Raw genomic sequence first — 23,450 nt, 5'->3', positions numbered from 1 at the left:
GGGCCTGCCTTTTGGGCAGGATGGAGCTGTGTGTGTTGATGGATTCTCACTGCTGGTCCAGCAAGTGCAAAGCAGAGGATGTGATGTGCTTAATGTGTGGTGTTGTTTCCCTGTTATGCAAATGCTGCAAGTTATGCAGGCCAAAGAAATTGAGTCCACCTCAGAATACACTTTGTTCTTTATTTTGGTGTTGTATGCAGTTAGTTATATTCATAATTTTAACAAGTCCTATTTCCATATGGTTCTGTTTTGAAAATGCTTAAAATAGTGTAAGAATGTGTCCTAAACTTGAGTCTGCAGTAATACATTTTCTACCAAATTTACCTTGTATCACAAGACTATGTTGCACTGTACATGTAATGTATATTGTACAGACATAGAGATGAGAGCTGAAGACTTTGAACTCAGTGCAGGATGGAAATACTTGATGGTGAAAAGTTTGGTGTGTAGCAAGCAATTTAACAGTACTTGTGCTGTGACAAGCACCCAATAAATACATGTCAGGACAGCTTGTTACATGCTGCTTTTCAGAATGAATTAAGTAGTAAATTGCACAAGATAGCTGCCAGCAGGAACTGATTTGAGAAATGAGGGCTAATGGCTGCCTGTTTAGTACGGGGCTTTGTAAAGCACCCGTGTCTATCTGAGGGAGCCTTCTGCTGGAGCGCAGCCTTGGGAAGGCAGCTGACTCACGTCTGAATCAAGCCTTGGCTCCTCCAAAGGGCTAGATTGATTACCTCTCCTAGTCATCTATTTGATTAATAATAAATGATGTCTTCTGCTAATTTAAACTAATTGAGATTCTGGCGATTGGGAAGGAGAGATCAGCAGGTCCTTACTTCCCTAATGAAGCCACCTTTGGGGCAGAGGTGATGGCCTGTCTGAAAGCAGGAAGCCCCAGCTACTTGGAACATACCTGGTTGGTAGTGGCAGTAGGTGTGTAAAATCCATGCCCAAATCTGCTCATTTACTTCCTTATCACTTGTTAAGGAAACACTGCCAATGCTGGCAAGGGCCAGAGGCTGCATCAGAGGGGATTGTTGCTGGCACAGGCGTGGCGTGGGTCTGTCCCCTCAGGATAAGGTGCTGGGTCACATTGCTGCAGCCAGCAGAGCACTCCAGCCATCAGGCCTTCAGGTGCTTGGGTTAGGTAGCTGAGCCTGCTGAGATACTTGAGCATTTTAAGGGTTTTTTCATGACTGGGGGTGACTCGGCAGCCTGACAGAGCACCGGTGTGCTTACTGACTCCTTGCTTTGGGTTAGGCAAGAAATGACTCTCAGGCCAAGACCTCTCAATTTCCAAGAGCAGTATATGCTCAAGTGACAGTTGTCTGGCAGTGTTTAAGAAATACAAGTTGCAAAGCGGTCAAGCAGTTGATTGTTCATGGAGTAGCTTTGATTTCTTGAGTGGTGGACCAGTAGGATATCTGCGAGTTCAATAGGATTGAAAAATAGATGGTGAAAATGTTATGTTATGGCTTATATTATGGAGGAAGAGGTTTATCATCACTTTTCTACCCAGACATAAAGAATATCTAGTATTTGCTTAGAAAAGCCAAGTTTGGGATACTTTGTGTCTATTTTTGCATGTTGTGTAATCCCTCTTTGCCCTGATGGTATTGCATAGGATTTTCATTCTTTGTTTCCATGACCCTTGTCTATAAATACTTGTCAGAAGATGTATTACACTGAAGAATTAAACCCACGCAGCAATACCATGTTTCAAATGACACTACAGCAATGATACGGAGAAGATTAGAGACTGAAGTTGAGATTTAACATGCAAATAGCCATGATTAATGACAGGTATCCAAGTTGGCTTAAATGAGAAGTGAATTTTAATTCGATGGGTTGATTAGTCTCATTATAGATGGAGCAGGTACAGTACCTGTGTTCTTTTGGGGTGGGGGGAGAGAGCAGGGAAAATGGCCAGAGCTGCAGTAGAAAGCCAATCCTACAAGTATGCCCGGAGGCTGCGTTGGTATGCTGACACACAGCTGACTCCTCTTCCTATCGAGTAAGGTGTTAGAGGGTCATTTTGCTGGGATTCAGTAGCGTTGCATTCAAAAGTGAATTGAAGCAAGGCGCTTCTCTTAAAATGGTAGTGTGTGGTGATAGCTATAAAAACAGACTTGTATTTCTCATTCTCTGAATTCAGTACAAAAGGGACTTTAACTTGAGTTTGGACTCACGTTTTTCAGGACAGACTTCAGACTGCCATATCAAAACAAAATATTTTTGAAGAATGAAAGGTCAGAGAGGCAAAGCTGCAGTAGATTTGGTAAGGAATAAATTTCTACCAAGTTCCACAAAGAATGGTCATACGAAACAAACTTCTGTCATAGTACTTTTTCTTTGCATAGAGCCTTTGTTGAACTATTCTCTCAGCATATAGTTGAATAACATTGTAGATATCTTCCTTTGGAATTTAAAGGCTGAGCTTCCTTATGAAAGCGGTTGTGCAGGAGGGAAGTCATTGAAGTGAGAAAATAAGTTTCCAGCAAGTGGAGAACAGAAAAAGAAATCACTACAAAAGCAAACCCCACGGAAGGGGAAGATAAATTGGAGCAGAAAGAAGAAAATTAAGTGCAGCAGAAAAGATATGCCCAGTGCTGCATCCCTGCTTAGGCAAGGTGAGACGCCCATTTGTTTCTGCCACAGCTGCACACAAACAGCAAAGAGAAATCCCACCATTTCCTGATTAAAAAGAAGTATTGATATGCAGGCTATACTCTCCAATCTGAAATGAAAACTCGGCGTACCTTCTGCTTATCTCTTCAGCCACGTTCATGCTTTTTAATGGTACTGGAGAGCAAATTAATATTACTTAAATCAAATTTGTTTTATGGCCTGCTTGTAACTTCTGCCAGAAAGGCTTTTTTTTTTTTTTTTTCCTTGTTGCTTGTAGCTGCACGGTGAGATGTGCAGAGACATTTGGGAGATAGGTGTGTGTGGATTGTACATAATCTGTGTGAACATGCTGGTATGGTGGAGGATTGCTGCTGGAAAAATTCAATGGCAATATTCAAACACTCTTTTACCATATTCAAACTCCAGATATTGTATTTATTAATGTGTGTACAGGCAAGGGAGTCAAAAGTTGCTGTTGTAGTTGAACACTAGCTGGATCTTGAGGGCTGGGGATCAGTCTGCAGAGCAGTCCTCTGTTATCAGCTGAATAGGCTGTTAATATGGATTTTCTCATTAAGAAAAGACTTTCTTTTGCCAGATTGCAGTGTCTGTAGCTCCTTTTGATCTCCCTGAAAGATGTGGTTTGTGGTGTTTTTTTTTTCCTGTTTTTATCTTCATCAAATGTCAATGTTTGTGCTGGCCATAAACAGATTAAGGGCAATAAATAGCTTGTTATAATTATATCAGTTATGCAGTAGATTAAATATTATGGTATGCTTGATAATACGATGTGCAGGTAAAACAAAGGTAAAGAATTTATTACTGAACTGAATTTTGTTTTTTCTTTATTCAGAGCTGCGTAATCTCAGAGTGGACTGAGGAAAGGTGGCAATTTCAGGTGAAGGCAGTTAAATGACAGGGATCACAGTTGTATGTGAAGAAAGGGGAGAACAGCAGGTTGGGGACATTGGGCATCAAGAAGAGATTGCAGCAGGTCTGGGAAGCTGGTCTGCAGAGCCTCCCGGGAAGATGATATAAGAAAGCTGCTTGCTGCTGGAAAGGGCAGGCGATGATCCTGATTGTACAAGAAGATAAGCGCTATAAGGGACGAATACAGACAGAGCAGTGGAAGCATGTAGGGATAAAATCAGAAAGGCCAAGGAGCAAAATGAGTTATTACGACTAACAAGGGACTTAAGAGATGGCAATAAAAGATTCTAAAAATATGCTGCAAATGAGAGAGATGGCAGGCGAGGAAGATAAACACTGAGTGGTTCAGGGCTGAACTGATGGCTGATGCTTCCTTTAGCCTTCACAACCCAGCTAACTGTGACTGGTTGCTTCCCACCATTAATTGCCATGAGGAAAGAGAAGCAAGATGGGAACAAGGGCTAAAAATATTAGCTAAGTCAGACAACTTAATTTTGATGAAAATCACTATGGAGGACAAAATCTGTGTGATCTTATAGCTGTTAGAAAATACTTCTGACAATGGGCAGAGAACAGGGGAAATTGAGGAAAATCAACTGTATGTATGATGCGGGGCAGAGAAAAGAACTTTGGAAGTTAAAAACCATTTGTGCTTTCATTAGCAAAACTTCCCTGGTGGGGATGTTGGAAGCAGTCAGTGCGGTGCTTCTTTATTAGTGAGGTTTTGTTTTGAATCTACTGTACCTGACACTTTATAACCAAAGTTAGGATATACCATACTGTTGACATTGCTGTTAAAAATCCATTTAAAAATTCCATTTTCCATGTGTCACCCAGTACTAATAGAAGCTGGATCTGGTGATTTACTGCTCTGTTCAGGTATGTGCAGCTGGAGACACTGCTTTCTTACAGTTGGCAAGGTAAACTGACAGAAATTGGCATTCAGAATATCATAGCTCTGTACACTTTCATAGAATAAGTGCTAATATTTCATGCAGTAGTGTATAAAAATTATCAGCGTTAGAGGAGAGGGGTTACACTTTGTCTTTCCTTTGGCTGGTGATGTCCGAGCTCTTACCCTTAGCTTCCCAAAGTGCTTTTATCTGATTAGTTGAATGGAGATAAATTTAGTCTTACGATTTTTATCCCTTTCTTAATGTTCTTCCTACCTTGGCAGTGGTCATGTAGAGCATTTGGTGAGGTGTGTGGTGTATTTTAGTGTTTGTTTTGTTTTGTTTTGGTAGGGCTTTTGTTTTTTCCTTAAAATGTGCCACTTCCAATGAAGTCAGGAGCCAGTGGCTGATTTTGACGTGGAATTGAGTTGGGTTGGGAAGACAGGCAACAGAACTACACTTGAGCTGTTTTTTCTTCCTTCTTTGAATTCTTTTTTGTCCTCTGAGAAATACTTTTTCCTAATCTTTATGTACAGCAATATACTTATGCGTATTAATTTAGGGTCATGAAGTATCATCAGCTTGTCTTTACATTTAATTTTTTTTATGCCACCTTTGCATAGTCCTGATATTTTAAAGCTGTATAAGATGCATGCTCTGAATGCTGTCTGAGGGTCTTTAAATGTCACCTGGTTGGATGATTTGCTGCATTTCCATATAGATAAATTCTGTACCAATGTGAACCTAAGCAGTGCTGATCTTCGGAATATAAAGTAATGGAACAAGCATGTTGTTAATCTTGTTCTAAAACAGCTACTGTAGTTTTTTATTCATAACTTAAAAAAAAAAAAAAAAAAAAAGAAAAATAACAAATCGTGCTTTTCCATTTAAGAACCAGCTGGGCCTCAGACTTCCTGGAAGGAGCTCCTCAATTATTAGTTTGTGGGTTTTTTTTTGAAATGTCTGGGTACCACAAGAGCCTCAGTTATGAGGTGCCCAGTGCTGACAGCCCCACACGCGGCTGGCACAAGCTGGGATTTGGATCCCCTGGTGAGTAAGGCAGGGAGCTTGCAGCCGCCGTCAGCAGTGCCTCGCTTGCAGTGGTCCACAGGCACCCTGGCAGCTGGCTGCAGCTCCCTCCCGGTGGCCTGAGGATTGCTTTTACCACGCGGGGCTGGGAATGTCTAGGATATGACAAGAGATGTGTGTATTTAGGGTTCACCTTGCCTGGAAGGCTCCCTTTTTTCCCCTTGGGGGGGAAAGGGGGAGAACACCAGCAACTTGCTTTAAGAACCAACTTGCTTTAAACTTTCCAAGCGTATCTATTCCTAAAACAGTCACCTACAAATAGCTGCAAAGTAGTAGCAGGATTTTTTGGGGTTGTTTTCTTACCTTTTTTTTTTTTTTTAAAGGCTCTTCTATTGTGACAGCTTTATGCAGTACTTCTTTATGTCCATGTGGGTGGATTTCTGAGGTTGGAGTGCAGCGGTGGAAGTGCTGCATTACCTTCACCTCCTACCTTAACCCTCACTGGTGAGACAACTGGTGTGGTATTGTCCCAACAGTTCTTTGACTATAGCTTTAAATCGTGTTCTCAGTATTGGTCTGCCACACGAGTTCAATGTAATCTGTGTGTTTCTGTCATCTCCCTTGTGTTTGCAGGCTTCTCTGTGCCCTGGCCAAGCAACCTCTTTTAGCTACTAGAAAGACAATAGTTTTTGTGGCTTTTTGAACGCAATTTACTATGTGACTTCTGAGAGGTGGTGTGACAGACTGGAGTTTGATCATCTGCATGCAGTGCCTGCTTGGACTAAGGTAAAAATGAGGTGTTGTTCAGCAGCCCTGGCCTGAAGCTGCTGTTGTGTTTAACAGCTGAGTCAATTAAACATCTGACACTTCTGCTGAAATCAGCACTAACGGCACCATTGGCACTTTTCTCATCACTGTGTTGGAAATGGGATGGCTTGTCCTGAGCTGGTGCCTCAGGAAGCTTGCTGCAGAGCCCAAGCCTTGAGCAGCTTATGTACGTGCACAGCCAAGTCAATTCACTTCTTTCCTCATCTGCAGAGGCAGAGCCACTCTGCTAACACGTGGCTATGCCAAGACCAAGCCAACGGGTCCTGCACTTAACATGCAGACAGTAGGACACACTTAAAGAACTGTCACCTCAGGAAATGCAGAAGTACCTCACCGGATGGCAACTTTAGGGGAACACACCTTGGATAAATCGATTCTTAAGCCTGTGCTGAGCATTTACCTGAGGGATGGTGGCAGTGTATTCTGCTCTGGAGAAGACTGGAGTGCAGCCCTGCTGGGGCTTTCCAGGACAGAAGTTGCCAGGAGTGGTTGCAGTAGGGCGAGCAGTGGTACTTTGTTCTCTGGCCAGCCCTGCAGCACACAGCAAGAACACGGGGGAGCTGGGAACGCTTCTGGGATGCAGGCAAGGGTACAGCAACATAGGCTGACAAACCCATTTCTGCCAGGATGACTTGATTCTTCCAGTCTAAATCATCTGCTTGCCTGGGGTTCTTTGGGCAAGAATCCAACGGTAGGCAGTGCTTTTACCAGGTCATAAAGAGCCGCCAACTGTTTTCCTGAGGTGTGGGGAAGTACCTGAATGTGCTTTCAGAGTGATGAGGCTCCATGTTAACGTGGCATTTCTGAAGAGGAAATCAAAAAGTATTCCAGTTCAGGTAACTTGTTTGACTGTAACTTATTTAAACACCTTCAAATGTTCTGTACGTTAGTGCCACCTCGTTGCTCTGCTGAAAGCCATCAGGAAAGCAATGAATTATTTCCTGTCCACTAGTGAGGCATGAAGAACTATTTTGGTGGCTATAGAGGGAAAGAAACACCAGTAGCTATAAAAGGAAGAGAGAGAGCGGAGACTTCTGTGGAGAACGGAGACTTCTCAAATTAATATCTGCAGAAAGGCAGGCTAAGACTTCTGGTGGCAGTGTAGGACATCTCCCCCTACCCTGCTTCAGTGTAGTGTCCTACCTGTAGGTGGAGCTGGGAAACCCACAGTGTTGTAACCTGTTGGCAGAGTGGAGCAGGCCTTGGTGTGCCGTTGTGCTTTCTGCAGCAGTCACCTCATGTTTTGGTTTTTACTTAGTAGAAACACTTAGAGAACACCTTTGAAACTTGGAAGCTACATGAGTGTCTAATTGATTTGCATTTATACTCGTGTATTTGTCCTGCATCTGACAATCTGCCTAGAATAACTGAAAGACCTGCTTTTTGTGGATTATAACATTCCTTATGGAAATAATTGCTGTCTTTGATACAAAGAACATTTGTCTACTTAGGCTATGAGGGATAATGGTGGTCCTTGCCAGAGAATGAGACTTGGGCTAATATTGGTTGTTTAGCATTACTAGTGATTGATTTAGCCTATAATTGCTGAATTAAATACATGCATTCTGTTTTGACTTGGCTGTGGACAGTCTGGAGCCCCCAGGTGTGTTGTATTTTTGAACAGGACTTTGCTGCCTAGTTGCTGTTGCACCTTGTGTACAAGAGGTATGGCATACGGTCATCTCCAGAAACCAGCAGGATGAGTATAAAGCTTGTAAAGGGCAGTCCAGCTGCATAGACAAAAATAGTGTGCTAACTTAAACTATGGTTCATCAGGCTGATGCTTCCCTCCTTCTGTGCCCTCTGAGAAATTGCGGATGCCCTGGTGTTCTGTTCAGCTGTTCGGCCGTGTTCATATTTCTTGTTGATGGAGGTCTAAAACTGTACTGCCACAAACTTTGTGTGGGGAAGAGGACAGGCAAGGTTTGAGCTGAGGAGCTCTCTGCAGATAGTCCCATGCATCCTGAGGCACAGCAACAGCCAGCCTAGAGAGGACCTCACTCCGGAAGCATCTCGGAAGCAGGGGGAGACCGTCTCGAAGGAGGCAGGTGTGTTACAGCTCGGCTCCAGGGCCTTAGCCCATGCTCTGACAGCCACTCCGTCACCTTCACGAGCCCTGAGGGATCTAAAAGGCCTTCATAACTTTTGTGTTGTGGCTTTGAACCACCTTGCTGTGTAGAATTGTATTGTTTATGTTCCTTTGGAGATAAAATAATCAAAATCCTTTCGACTGATTCTCGTTTCATAGATTTATGAGTAATTATTTTTATTTTATTGATGGATGTTCTGGGCAGTGTTCTGAGCTTCTCTCAAAACCCGTTTCAACAAGCAAAAGTAGCGTTAGGTGACCAGTAGTCTGTGTTAATCAGTGTGCTCAGTCCTTCTGGTCCTTCCTTTTTTGAGATGTACTGACACAGGCATGTAGATACACCAATATAAAATATAACAGTATTAATCCCATTTTATATAAATAAAATAACAGTAAGATATGTATGTTTATAATACAACTGCTTTAAATCTTCTTTTAATGTATATCTTCAGGCACATAATGCTTCACAGGAGAAGTGTTTCTGCTTTTGTGTGGGGGGTGTACAAATAAAACATGAGATCTTTGGGCTGATTATAGGTGGAGGCATGTGATCAAAGGGAAGAGGGAACATACCTGTGCTGGTTTGGGTATGGCAGCGTGTGAATGTTTTTGCCTGTATGACAGCTTAATTTCTCTGCAAGTGTCATAAGACACCTCTAGGGACTGAAGTGTTGGGTGTAATGAGACTACTTGTATCTGTTTAAGAGGTGTATAGATATTTTTAGGAAGCTTTGAAAGAACAGCTTGTCAGTCCTTCAACTTTGACAAGATTTTTTTTCATTGCTACTTGTTCAAGTAGAGCACAATAATAAATTGCCACTTCGTTTAATTTGTGTTTCCTTGGCTCTTCTACTTGGAAGTTGAGTAGTCACCTCTCTTTATCTGGTTTTCACTAGCTTTTTTTTTTTTTCCTTTTGTTAATGCTCTCGAGGGTTTGGAGATTTGGGGACAACAAGGAGAAAAAACATCTAATTTAGCAACTCCCCAGTGTAAGTTGTATTTATCAAAGCTGGCACTTAAGTCTTACAGAGGTGCTGTAAAAGAAACCTTGCTCCAGGAGAACTAAAAGCACCCCCACGAAACCCACAAGTGCTTTCACAGCATTTTTACAGTTCACAATTACTTTAGGGGGGTAAAAAGAAAACTGCTGTTTGCTCAGCAGCTCCTTTCATGTCCCCTTTGTGCTCCTGAGTTTCTGAAGAACATCAGAGATAATTCCCAATTACCGTGGTGGTTCAGGTGCTGTGAGCCTCCATTGGAAGCAGTATTTGCACGGTGGACTAAGGGGCAGTAAGCAGGTCTGTGGAGGTTTTGTGGCGCACAGCCATCCCTTGGGACCAGGCCCTGCTCCCAGCTTGGATTGAAGCACTTGATAGGAAGTGTTTTGTTGCCTCGCAGAATAGCTTTTTATTTTTTTCCATCAGATCTATTGCAGACTCGGCAGTGTAATCCAATAACATTAAAGCAAAGCAAAACCTAAAGGGTTTAGAGCTTCCTTGCGTGCTGCTGTAGGAGGCTTATAGAGTTCTCTCAAGATTCACTCTAGTGAGTTACAACTCAGCAGATGGACAATGAATAGGAAGATGCTTACAAAAAATCCAGAGTAATTCAGTAACCTGGCACACTGCTAAAATACTTTTCTACTCTGAGACCACGTGAAGGCAAAGGCATTGTGACTGCTGCTCATTAAGCAGAGCTATGCATGGGTGATGTGTTACTTAAAAATAAGAGGAGGCTTCTGCAGTGCCTGTATGCCTATATATCTTGCTTGTTTTCTGCATTAGAGTTTTTGCCTTCCTGCATCGAAATCCCTCCTTTTCGTATGGATTTGGAGTTTCCACATTGGTGTGTGTGTTTTTCCCCTGCACAGCTGTTCTCAGTTAGAGCATCTCCTGCCCAAACAGGAGCTGGCACCTGACTGAAGGAAGAAGTGAGGGTGGTTCTTTGTGTGATATTTTTCATCATGTACTTGCAGTGTGTACACGTAGGAGGGAAATATTTTCATGTAATAGTTTTATTTTTGGTAGAGGTAGATCTGGAAACATGGCTTGCACTTTAGATTTTCCCCTGGTGCTGTCAGGGGAGGCCATGGGCAGGGAGGGGGGAGGAGGACGGGGCTCCCAGGCGGGAGCCGCAGCAGGAGCTCTGTGCTGTTGTGCTTCCCACTGAGCTCAGCAAGATCAGGAGCACCGGCTGCTCAGAGACAAGTCACCACCTCCCGAGCATCATAGAGTCACCCGGACCCTGGGGACAGGGACCACTGCCGGGAACAGCAGCAGCATCCAGCCTTCATTCTGCGGCACCCAACGGAGAGGGCAACAAGCTGGGGCAGGGGCTGTGCTGAGCGAGTGTAGAGGAGACATGAGCACCTTCTAGTTTGCAGATGGAGGAGGCTTTTTAGCTGCTGAAAAGGAGTTTTGGAGTAAAGCTGTGGAAGAACCTGTTACATAAATCTCTCCGTCTTTTTACAGTGAGTTTGTTCACCTCCAGTTGTACCAGAACAGCACGTTAGCTTTAACACCTATCTTCCCTGTTTGCTTGCTAGATTTTAAGCATTTGCCATACTCTTGCCTCAGCTTCAGGTGGACTGACAGGGCAGGATCTCTTCCCCTTCCCACCTCACTGGTGAACACTTTTGGTCAACCAAAACACCTGTAAGTGTGTAAGTTGCTCTGCCGCTTTCCCGAATGAGGAAGATCAGAGTTGTATACACAGAGTGCTTCAGATGCATTTCACCATAGTGTTGTATGAGGATGTAAGTGCTTTCCTCCTTGTTGCGGAGATAATTTTCCTCCTCTGTTTGATGTTTTTACAATGCACACTCCCACTCACTAAGTCTCAATCTTAAAGAGCAGGTCATTTTTCCCTGTGGAGATTTCTGGTAGATAACCATCCAGATTCCAAGTGTTGAATGAGCATTGCTGATGTTAATTGCTCTTTTGTACCATCCTGGTCTAATTTTGAACTGATCACAATGAAAAGCATGTTCTGATAATACAGAACCCAGTTCCCATAATAATGTTGTAAAATGCACATAATGGGTTAACATCAGCCCTCCTGTGTGTTGTTTCTTTACAATAAGCAATAGAGAAATTGGAGCACATTAATGAGTTACTTTTTTTTTTTCCAACCACAGTTTCATGAATTTAAATTTGTATCTGTGCCTGAAGTATTCGTGTGAATGATAGCTACTGCCTAGTTCATGAACTGTCTGATCCCAAAGCTTGTGTTAGTGGTGACCCAAGTGCCAGGCAAATACAGCAGGCAGGATGCAGCTTGTGTTCATCCTGTGTCTGGCAGCAATTCAGAAATTGGCTGGAAGTTATTTTCCGAGAAGAGGAAACATGTCTATACGTGCATCAGAGCATTACTAAGAGTCTGGGTGCTAGAAACAAACACATCTTTAACATAAAATATTGTGCTAGGCAGGCATCCACGGTGAGCATCATTCAGTTTTTGGAGGCTGCCTGCCCTTCTATTGACACCTGCTATATTGAAAAGTCACAAATTGCAAGCAGAGACAGACAGAACAAAGGCACTTTAATATCTAGCAGCAGTCTGAGCTAGATATTTATTTTCTACTGCCAAGCAGAAAGAACAGAAACATACTGGCTTAACTTTACCAGGATTATAATCAGACATCCACCAGTGAACATGAGCGTAGGCCAAAGGAAAGTGAAGAGGAGACCTCTGGGGGGGTAATTTCTGCTCAAAATGACATTGGTCTGTGTTCCTCCGGGGTCATAGTAGCACGGGAAAGTCTGGTATTTTTTGAAATTGTTTGCAATGGTTTCTATTCGTGCTTGAACCTCTTTGGGGTTCTCAGAGTTGCCTGGCACGTAGGAGCACTGGAATAAGAAATCAGAATGCTTTGTTGTAATGGATGCTCTGTCACAGGATTTGTAGTAAAGTCACATGGAGTAAAATGAGCATGCTAGTGCTGACAAAATCTTCTGTGGCTTGGCTAGCATCCCCAAAGGTGGTCTTGGCCTGCCTGTGTCCATAACCCATTCGCCCTGCTTCCCCGTTGTCTGCCAGCGTGTATATATCCCAAACCTGCAGACTTGCAGGTTTGAGTAATGTTAGTGGAAACCAATACTGCGTATGTGCTCAAAATTAAACTGCAGCTATGGGAGGTGCTGGATAGCAGCTGGGAGTGATAAGGGAATGTGCTCCAGTACCTTAGTGTTTCTTTCCAGCGTATCTTCAGTCTGATAGAGCATGACCTCCTGCCCCAAGGCTGTGAGATTAACCCACACCTGGAGACAAGGATAGTGACAGACACCATCGTCCTCCGAGCCCTTGCTGTCTGGGCAGAGGACTTTGTCCTCGATGGTGGCTCTGAGCACCTTGCACACGGTTTCTGTTGTCCAAACGCTACAAAGACAAAACAAAAGGTATTGCTTTGAAATGCTTTGGCAGCACCTATTGTGGGTCTGGTGCTGGAGGTGTGTCTGGAGGGGCCAGCCGTGAGTTGGTACCGGCAGAGTTTGGGGCTGCTCAGCACCAGTGTGGTGAGCTCTGCCCGCCCTAAACTGATGGCTGCCCTGGAGAAGGGCTGCCACAGGGTGGCTGAGCAGGAGTCCTTACAGTTGTTGTTTGTTGGGCATTCTGTGTTAGAAAGTGAGGTTCTGAAAGTAAGAAACTTTCTGAAAGTAGGAAAGGTTCATGCCTCGTTTATTGGCTCACTCTGCTCTTCTCTTCTATCTTCCATTTTTGTGAGCTCATCAGGAACATAATGTTTATTCATTGTAGAGTGTTCTAAGAAACTCTTCTGACACTCTTTTAATAATTCTATTTGCAGACAGCAAAAAAAAAAAAAACAGCCTTGTACTCACAATCAAGTGACTCACTACCTTTTAGTGTAGAATGGCACAATGGTGATCCCAATGAAGAAGTACATCATCATGGAGCACGCGACCATCCCCAGCCCCAGGCACAGGGCTCTCGTCTCCCCTCGCTTCTGAGCGGTCACCAACTTTTTTCCCAACATGACTTACTGTTCTGAAACCTGAAATGTCTCCAATCCTGGTTTTTAAGAAAAGAAAAGAAGAAAGGGCAAATCGTTATTAGGATTGGCTACAGGTAATGCAGTTGAATAATAACTTTCTGAAATATTCCTCCTGACATATCCCATTTTTGCACAACCCAGAACTTAAAAAATGCTTCTTTTGCTGTTGTTAGAAGTAGATTTTTATATATATATATATATATATATATATTTTTTACTTTCTGATATTTATCATATGCTGTTTAATAAAGTAGGAGATTAAGGAGCAGGGAGGGAAGGCCAGAAGGTGGGGCTGGAAAACCCCATTACTTTCGGGGAAGACTTTTAACAGCTCAATCGTCCTCAGCCTTAATTTGGTCTGGTTTATGGGGCTGCTCATCTGAAGTAAGAGGCGCTGTGTTGTGTATTGGTGGAGGCTGCATGAAGGGAAAATCCTCCCACAGTTGAATCCTTTTTATACTCTGTCTTCAGTATTAGTCCAAAACATGGTTTGCTTATTCTGAGAGAGCTGAAGTAGTTAAAAACTTCTTTCTCATGTCTGTTGTTTGGCCTGCTTAAAACATGCTATCCAACCAGATAGTGGAGAAAAGCTTCGTTTTTCTTGACACAAGTGGTATGATGGCACCGCCCAGGTGTCCAGGATCAGAGAACACAGCATTACAAGTGCTGCTGTCCACCACAGGCATGGGGGCACGGCTGCTGCTGCCGTTCGTGGACATGTGTAAACCCTGCAGCGGTGGTGGCGCAGCACGGAGCTCCTGGGCTGCTCCTTTGATAAAACATCAAAGCATCAACAAGATCATTTTTACATTGCTAGAGAGGTCCTGAAAATACTTGCTGTGAATCCGTATCCTATTAAATCACTACAACTGATGTATAGGACTTACAAAGAGGTAGGACATAACAATCCTAGAGTTCAGCCCATCTCCAGGACCTATGTCATGCTGACAGCTGTAACTAAAGGTTTGTGGCTTTTGGTTTTTTAATAAAAACACTTTGCAAGCCCTAGGTAGGGAAAATGAAAGACACTGACAAGATGAGTGTGTGTGGTTTTTTGTTTTGTTTTGTTTTTTGGGGGGGGGGGGGGTGAAGAAGTGAAATAGGAGGAGAAAGGGAAAGTGTTACACATATTCCACAACAGGTTTCAGTCCTGTTCTCATGTGCAGGACCATGGTGCACAGCTTCATGCAGTAAGTGGTGCACTTTCAGGATTTCAGCTCCAGGGGTGGTTTTTATATATCAAGTTGCTAGTACATAATATCAAAGTGACAAGGTTGTCCTGAGGTGTCGCTGGGAACAAAAAGTGTTGTTATTGGAATAGTGAGTTTGGGCCCAGTCCATATTTAATTCTGCTGTAAGTAAAATCTCAAGGTCCACTGTGAAATTTCAGAGTATTTGCTATATTGGACCGTTGTACAACACAGCATCTTCTTGGTGTTAAGCCACAGTGCATGCCTTTGCCTCCTGTGCAGCTTGGGCAGGGGCAGGACGGAGGGGAGGAATGTCACGGGCTATGATACCAGACCATACCTGAGCTCCGGTTCCTCCTGCCACAGCGGGGAGCGGGAGCTGGTGATAGACACCTGACAACCTGCTGTGTTAGCAAGAAATCCTTCCATGCAGTGAGGATGATTAATTGTTAATCAGTCCTGCTGGAAAAGGAGCAAGTGAAGAATTGGTACTGCCAGTATGCCTTGAGGAGAACTTGACGTGCTCTGGCACTGCTAATATCCAAGTTTTAGCTGAGCCACGAAGTTTGCATAGGCATAGCTGTCCCACTTATGGTGAGAAATATGGGATCATCAGCCCCCTCGTTACATGGCAAATAAGAACTATGGGACTACTAGCCAAAGAATTAATAAGAGGTGTAATTGCCCCATTGGTCTGCAGACACACATATAGCTGATGTACCAATAAGCTCGTCCTTCCTAATCGTTTTAAACTACCAGACCACCTCTTTAAGATGAGAGAGCCCCCTGGATGTGAAAATGGGTGTGTTTCAGAAGAGGGGAAGGCGTTTGCCCAGCATGGGGCGCAGTGGCGTTCCCTGTCCCAGCGCCGGGTGCTCCTGTGGCTGCTCTTGCCCAGCTCCTGAGATGCCTGCTGTGCCCCAAGAGAATAAGGACACGTGAATTATGCAGAGAATGTTAACAAAGATTGCTCTAAAAATATCCAAGTGCTTCTATAAACACCGAAACGAACAGGCTAGGTCTCGAGGCAGTGTAAATCAGAGGTGCTCGCATCGCTGTGGTGCCGTTGGACCAGGTGAACTGTGAACGTGGTCCTGAGAACCGAGGTACGTGCTGCCTGCTGAGCTGTCGGTGCTGTAAAGTGCAGTGAGGAAACCAGCAGAATCTGTAGCGCTACCCTGTCTGTGTGCAGAGCTATTTCAGAGGAAAATCATGGAATAAAACATGGGAAAGCTACTGAAGTAAACCTGGTGTGTGTTTTTTTTACCTCCTTTGGGGTACAGATATTCTTATGTTGTTCTGAAAGCCCAGCTTGTTTTGGTTCTAAAGACACTCGACTCCTGCATGCACATACATGGTGTGTATGTGGAGTTGCCTCAGTGTTCAAACGGTGATTTTTTTTGGACTAAAAATTATTCTCTTCTGCCTCCAAGCACCATCACTGTATGTTAGGAGGAGCGTTGAAAGAGCTCACTAAATGTTTCCTCAAACAAAATCATCAAGTGTTTGAGAACTGAAGAGCTTCAGAAGCCTCGATAGGCCCATGACGTCTGGGAGCGTATTTGAATTAGAAGATGTTGGAGCACATAACGGGGATTTCAGTCTGTCTTTCAAGAGCAAATATAAATGTATCTTTTGCACTGAAGATTGCAGGGTGCCTCCATAATTAGTGGGAAGATAGAAGCTTCAGATCTTTTCAGAACGTGCCTTCTCCCTAATCTTTCTCCCTCAGTCTCGTTAAATTATACAGTACATTAGCTGTGCAATTCCAGTGTATAATCACGGCATTGACAGCTGCTGGTGCTGATCCGAAGGATGCCATCTGCTCAGGTTTGGAGCCGAGGCCCCTGCTCGGATTAGCAGCTGTGTGGGAGGCTCTGGGGGAAGCCCCTGCCTCCTTCCAGCTCCAGAGGAGTTGCCAGTGCTGTGGCCTCTGGGTGGGACCTCTGGGCTGCCCCAGGCTGCCCTGCACCTGGGTGCAGAGGTAGTCAGGGGATTGTGGCTCTGAATGCCTGCCTCTCTCCTGCCTCTCCCTCAAGCAGAAGGAAGTGCTGAACCCTTCTCTCAAATGTAAGGTGGGAATAAATATTAACAGGGAGACGGTCAGTTGTTTGAGCTGCTTTATCCTACACCATCTGGTGAGTTGCCAGTGAGCACTTCTCTGCTTTCAGCTGAGCAGCGAGTGATGCCCCATCACGCTCAGAACAGCAGTGCAAGTCGTCTGCCTCTAAAGCAAGACGAGGTTTTAAACAGGCTCAAACCCTTTGGCCTCCACTGCCTCCGAACACAAAATTGCCATTTGCCTTCTCGTATTGTGCCAACTCCATGGTCATCTGATTCGTTCTCCAAGCACCTCGTGCAGACAAGACAAGAGCTGCTGGTGTTGCTGGCTGTGTAAGAAGAACAGTGTGTGCTTTGCCAGTGTATTGGCCAAGTACCTCATGTGGAAACCAGAAGGCAGCTGCAGTTTTTAGGCCTAAAAGTAAAAGCTCTTTACTGGTTATTCTGCTGTGGCAGAGCTGTACAGTTAATGTTTTTACTAGTGTCTCTTAATAGAATTAGTCTTATCAGCTGCATGTGCTTATTTGTTTCTATGGCTGTTTTTAGCAGTTTGGATTCTTCTTTCTTTCAGTCCTGTCCTTACCCTTTTGTCTTCTCCTGCCCCACCATTTACACCCTAAAAAACACTTCTCACATCCCAGAAATGAAGTCGGAACTGCATTCACACTGGCACTTGGTTCTTCCTTCCCTGCCCCATCTCCTGTTTTTAGCATTTACAACTATTTCTTGCTGCTAACAAGTTCATTTTCCCCGGTGATGCTGGGGCCTGAGAGCACCGATTTTGCTCACTGCAAAGTAAGAGACCCATTACTTAAGGTGTGTTCTGCACCTCTGGGACCACCAATATTGCATGCAGAGTAAGGTGATGCTGAGCCTCAGTGGAAGTGTGCACAGAAAAGCTGATTCTACAGCGCACTCGTGCAGCTGTCTTGGAAACCTGAAGGATCAGTATTATGCCTGCATAACATGATACAATTACATCCATTTTATGAAATATGCAGTACCCGTTTGCTTTATTTAAGAGCTGTTTACCTGATGTGACACCACTGTGAATTAAGTTAGCTTTTTGTTTAAAAAAAATTATGCAGTTTAAGATTATATGAATGTTAGCTTTTAAATCCGGTGGTTCTTTTAAAAAAATAAAAAGCTCAGTTTAGTACTTCTGAAATCTTTCTGGGCACCTCTCTGGGTTTCTGTGTAGTACAGGGCTGTACAAAATTATTCAGTTTGAGGGGGTTTCAAAGAAGGCAGCACCGAGTTCAGGTGGTTCCTCTCTCACTTGCCCTAGAGGTGAGATGAGCGCTCCGCAGCACTCCCTTAGGGGCTGTGCTGCGCACCCGAAGCCACGAAACTCCTGGGAGTGGAGATCCCCTGCGGCTGCGGACTCGTAAGACTCTGGGGTATGCGAAAATACCACCGTTACTTTTGTTACCATTGCTAGTAATTATGGAGAGTTACCAAATCGCATGCAGTTATAGAAGAGAGAACAACGTAGCCCGTGTGCTACAGAAAAGTTGTGTGGGTTTCCTCTGCAGTGCTGGGGGTTTAGGACTGTTGCTTCCAAAACCACTGCTTTTTGAAAACCAAAGCTATTGCATGCTCAGAAGGAAAAAGAGTTGTTTTAAAAGTATACTTACTGTTTCTGATGAAATGCTGCTTTCTGTGATGAAAAAGCCTTCTGTTACATGACAGACCGGGTATAAGGCCTTTTCTGGGCAAGATGAAGCTGTGCAGCTTCGGGCTGAAAGGGATTTTGTGGGGGGTTTGCTGGTTTGGTTTTTTTCCTGTACTTCTCTGGGTTTGCATTGCTGTGGCTGAACTCGGCACTCAGTTCCCCTATTGTGAGGCTTGCTGTAACCATACATGGTAAGGTATGAAAGTGCTGTCCTTTTTCAGATTAATTGCTGAAACCAGGAAGCTACAATGCTAAGACCAACCACGGCTGAAGGGACCGAGCTTTCTCGTGCACCAGGACCCTTTACCACACATCCCACATCCCCGTGGGTTTGTCTTACGCTGCTCTCCTACTCTTTTTGTTCAGCCTTTTAGTTTAGAAATCCATTGGGTCCTTTGGGTAAGATTGGAAGAATTGACTTAAAACTGACTAGAAGTGTTAGGAAATGTTTTAAAGTTCCAAAGTGATGCTCTATAGCAATCTGCCCCTCCTTGGGTCCCGGGGAAGGTGGCAGGAGGGCAGGGCAAGGGCTGGGGGGTCCTGCAGGACGAGGGCAGCTCGAGGGGAGTTGGAGCAGCAGGAACTGGGAAGTGTGGGGCATGGGAGGGGAAAAGCAGATCGGGGCCTTGTGTGAATGTTCATGTGCTTATGTGCGTGGGTGGGTATGTGTGTGTGCAACCGTATATCACATTCTTCTCATGGAGGCTATCTGGCTCCTTGTTCTGAAGCTGTATGAGACCTGCAGCGGGGATGCAATGAGCACAAATCCCCAGCGAGCTTCAGGGCTTGGCTTATTCCTTCCTGTAGGGCCCCGAGAGTTCACCCCTGGGGTTCGGTTGTGTTCCCAAAGGTGCAGGTTGCTTCCTGGAAGTATTGGTGATTAACAGAGAAAGGTGAGAAGTGCTGGGGCGGGCTGGTGGATGGATGCTGGGAAGCAGCGCACGTGTCACTGTGTCACTCATGCCCAGGGAAGGGCCCCTGCAGGGTGGCTTCCAATGGAGCATTGCTGCAACAGCCTAAGCTCCCCTCAGCTGTGAAATCCAGCAAGGAAGTTAAAATGCACAATCAGTTTGGGGCTTTTTTAGTTCATCAGGAAGCAACAAATGGACATACTGATATCTCCTGTGTCCAGAATAAATAATGAGCATCAGTGAACCTTTTTGACCTTTCCCCAGTACTCCTTAACTTTCACCTGGGAAGACAGAGAAAACTTGGGCAGCAGCGGGAGATGATTTCCGTGCACCCCAAACCTGAGCAGTTGGTCATTAAAGCTGTTTCAGCGTAAGCTGGTCTTTCAGGTTTGCTTTTGATAAAAAATTGGAAGCTGGCGTGTTCAGAGAGTTCAAGCTGTCTGAAGTTTACAGATGAATCCCCCCCCCCCCCAAATTACCTTTTTTTATTACTGATGCAGAAGAGAGCACACAGAGCTAACTTGGATTGAGATAACTGAGTTAGACATTTACAGCTAAGTAAGATGAAGCCTGCTCACATCATTTAGATTGGAAAGATTTATGATCGTAGTCACTTTTTAATATTTGAGAAATGATGTAGCAAAATCTGAAGAATGGCATTTGAAGTTTGGAAAAAAGCCCTGTGAACAAAAGTTATTTCCAGCTAAAACGTGATCTGGTTTGGTGGACTTCTCTGTCCTTGTTTGATACTTGGAAAACCAGCCTGGATATTTCCAAGATGCTTGCTCTGGCTCAAGCAGAAGCCATGCTTTTAATGAGAAATTGTAGGAGTGATTTTTGGGTTGCCTGCTTCAGGAGTCAAGGCAGAAAGCAGGGTAACCCCTGCTGCCTGCATTCCTGAGTCCAGGTCTGGCTGTCTCCTCCTGCTGTCCTTAATTCAGCTGGCAGATCTACGCGGTACAGTAGTGGGTCTGTATTTAGCGGCTGCACTAAGGAGTTTCACCACAAAATTGACACGGACCGTTCCACAGGCAAAGCACAGATTCAATTTGTGAAGTTCCTCGGTGACCGAAGGAGGTGGTGTTAGTGCTCCGGCTTGGTGTGAAGACCTCTGGTGCTCCATTTGAACGGAGGGAAGCAGCGCTCCAGGTGTGGCGCTGCACCTCGCCTCTCGTGCTGCGTTTGCTCTCAGGGGTCCCTGCAAACTAACCCCCAAACCCAACGTGCATGGGCTAAAGGGAGGTGCTGTGCTGATACCCACTGCTGGCACTTGGACATCTGGTAGGCTGCTGTCCTGTGCTGGGCGATGTGTGTGTGTGACAGCTGTATCAATGCAAGCCAAACGTTTGGTGTAACGTGAACTGTAATTCTGTGCTAGTCTAAAATAAGCCTTGTTGTGTTAGAAGCACATCGAATATTTTTTTTGCTGCTTGAGGAGGTGAGGAGCAATCCTGGTGACCCTTTTGCCCTGGTGCTCCCTGGCCATGCAGATGCTGCGGGGCACCCCGAACAGGCTTGCCTGTGTGCTGCTGGCAGGGTTTCCCTGGTCTCAAGGAGCATGGGACCAGTTGCAGCCCTGGGTGAGGATCTGCTGCTGGAGCAGCACCCCTGCAGCTCATTTTCAAGCCGTGTGTCTGGCACTGCCCAGTTCCTCCTGGCCATGCGCTGCCCAGGAGCGGGGATGTGGGGTGCTGCCAGGAGGGCACCGCTCCCGAGAGGGCTCCCAGTGCGGGCGGCAGAAGGAACCGAGGCTGCTTAGGCCAGCAGGGTCCATTCCAGCTGGCCCTAAGAGCCTTTTGTAAGTCCTGTTTCCTAACCAAGATTAAAAACAAACAAAAAAAAAACCACTGAAGAGGCCTTCCCAAGCTTTGCTCGGGGTGCTGTTTTAGTGTTCACTCCCTGATTATAACTTGGGAAGAAAAAGGAAGAGAAACACTATCAGGGGTAGGCTTTCTGGAACTGCCAATACTCAATTTTGAACGCGAACAAGTTTCTTGTCAATGTCTTGCAACCCGCTTACTGTATTTTAATGTATTAAACCCTGGGGCTAAAGCAAAAATAAACAAAACTTGAGGGCTGATTTCCTGTGTTTCTTTTTAAAAATAAGCAGTGCATCGACTTGAAAAAACTGCGGTGACTGTGAGTTAGTGAAGCATCTGCGTTTAAAATAGAGCTCCAGAACTGCAAGAAGCTGTCAGACCAAGAGGATTAAGATAGATATTCCTGAGGAATTATTTTCTTTGCAAGTGCTAGTGGAAGAAAAAACGTGAGAGAAGGCATGAGTTTACAGCTCTGAAAGAGAAATTGTGCAAACGTTAGCATACAAGGACTGAACTTCTGTAATAAAAAATAGAAAAATAAAAAATATAAAATTTAATATAAAAATAAAAATATAAGGGGTCTGCAGACCTTACAGCAGTGGCAGGGAAAACAGCTTCTGGCTTTTATTTGTTGTACTACTCTGCAATGGGTACTCACATCTTTGTCCTTTGTGCACTCTCTTTATTGCCGAATGATTTATTCCATCTCTTTTTTTGTGTCTGTTAGGGCCCAGCCATCCCGGCTGTGTTTCAGGGCAGAGGGCTGTTAATCCTCCCAAGGGGCTGGACTGACTCTGCTGTGAGCCTGAAGCTTTGAGGAAATTCAAGAGAGCCTAGATCAACTGCACGTGCTGCTGAACAGAACAGTTTGTTGCTGCGGTGTTTCATAAATTGCTTTGTGTCTGCAGGTGACCTGTCACACGGGGCTGTCATATGCAGCAGGTAGACTCGCGGGTAGGTCTGCCTGCAAGTCCTAGTCACAACTTATAAATAGTGCCTATAGGCAGGAATAAGGGACGTGAGTTTGCAACCTGTAAGCTCCCTTTTAGCTCTAACACAGAGCAGCTCAGGAGTTAAATAGAAAACAAATTTCTTTCAGTTGGTCAGATCTGCTCATTTTGAGCTGATCATCCACATGGGTTGTTTTCATGTTGGAGAATAAGAAAAATTTAATGGCTGTAAGGCAGAGCCAGTTTAATCAGTTTTGCCATTTTATTTCCAGGACTTTCTGTTGCTTCTAAAGAATCAGTGAGCTGTGAAATGAGAACAGTTGTTTGGATCTTCAGAAAGCACTGCAAAGTTATTAACTTCCCCCTTCCTAATTGAAATGTATTCATAGGGTAGTATGTTGTCATTCTTAATGGGCATCATAAAGAGAAGCCGTGGCTCTTGAACAAGGAACGGACACATCTTGAAAACGATGTGAGCGAGAAGGGGCGAGATGTCCCAAGCATTGGCACGTCTCCGTCAGATGCAGGCCAAGTTCCTAAACTTGGCTGCTCCTGTTAAATAACTAAATTAACAGACTGCCGGTCAGACTTGCTGGTAACTCACCATTTTCGGAGCAGTACTCAAACTTGTCTGTAAATATTTAAGCAGGGATTTTGAACCATTTGTTCGACATCCCACTTCAGCGTCGTGGCTGTTTGCTGGGGGTGAATCAGCGAGTGGAAGGCAGCTGTGCCCTGGTGGGCGCCTTGCGCAGTGCTGTGCCTGTTGTAAAGCTGGGGGGGATGTCGTTTCGCTTTCAAGTTCTGAAACTCTACTACTGTCTCAAAACTGAAGCCAGAGAAGATGCTTAACTGTTTCCTGAATGGATGCTGACTGATTTCAGAGAATAAACGTATGGATTTTATTCAGGGAGTAAGTGCATATGCTTTTTTCTCAGTTTGGATCTTGCATGTGTAATCAGTTCTTAATAGCATTACTCCTGATAGAGGAGCTTCAATAGCAAGAAACAAAGAAAAACAATCAAATTCTGCAACCCCCCCCCCCCCCCCCCCCCCCAAAAAAAAAAAAAAAAGGAAATGGAAGTTATTGATGAAGGAAAGTCAGGATGGGCCCCGGCTCCTGTCACAGTCCCACTGTACTGTACCTGGCTGCAGTGACAGTCACAAGCAAATCTGAATAACATGTTCTCAGCATGGTCTGGACCTGGTGTTGCTGTTGTTTGAAAGTGTGTCGCAGGCACATCATGCCTGTGGTTAGCATACTAGATACTGATGGGAGCTTTCCGTGAAGACAGACCAGAATCTGCCCCCAGGGAAAGAGAAGCAGCTGGGAGCACAGGCTCATGACCAGCTCCTCGTGCTCAAGTTAACTGACGTGGCACAAGTGCAAGACCTTTCCTGAACTTCTTGTGAACTTCTTGCAGCAACTCTC

The 23,450-nt window shown here is 44.7% G+C and overlaps 2 protein-coding genes across 3 annotated transcripts in view; one reads left to right on the top strand and one right to left on the bottom strand.

Moving 5' to 3' along the window:
* The window catches only part of KCNIP1 (potassium voltage-gated channel interacting protein 1), a 372,180-nt gene that overhangs the window by 17,103 nt on the left and 331,627 nt on the right, over positions 1–23,450 (top strand). Inside the window, exon 1 of one of the 2 annotated variants that reach the window (XM_035562938.2) lies at positions 15,218–18,062. The exons of the other annotated variant lie outside the window; for it this stretch is intronic. The gene's annotated coding sequence lies outside the window, so the exon portion shown is untranslated. Of the gene's footprint in view, positions 1–15,217; positions 18,063–23,450 lie in introns of those variants that run through there. 2 annotated transcript variants of the gene reach the window in all.
* On the bottom strand, positions 11,924–18,499 carry KCNMB1 (potassium calcium-activated channel subfamily M regulatory beta subunit 1). The gene is made up of 4 exons (XM_035562940.2): positions 18,300–18,499; positions 13,257–13,428; positions 12,582–12,777; positions 11,924–12,248 (listed from the first exon to the last, which is right to left on the bottom strand). The coding sequence occupies exons 2-4, from the start codon at positions 13,391–13,393 to the stop codon at positions 11,979–11,981; spliced, it is 603 nt and encodes a 200-aa protein (XP_035418833.1). The 5' UTR covers positions 13,394–13,428; positions 18,300–18,499; the 3' UTR covers positions 11,924–11,978.

Source organism: Cygnus atratus, chromosome 14 (assembly GCF_013377495.2).
Source record: "Cygnus atratus isolate AKBS03 ecotype Queensland, Australia chromosome 14, CAtr_DNAZoo_HiC_assembly, whole genome shotgun sequence".
Classification (NCBI taxonomy): Eukaryota; Metazoa; Chordata; class Aves; order Anseriformes; family Anatidae; genus Cygnus; species Cygnus atratus.
Note: the sequence above shows the minus strand (reverse complement) of the source record. Positions and strands in the feature narration are given on the sequence as shown.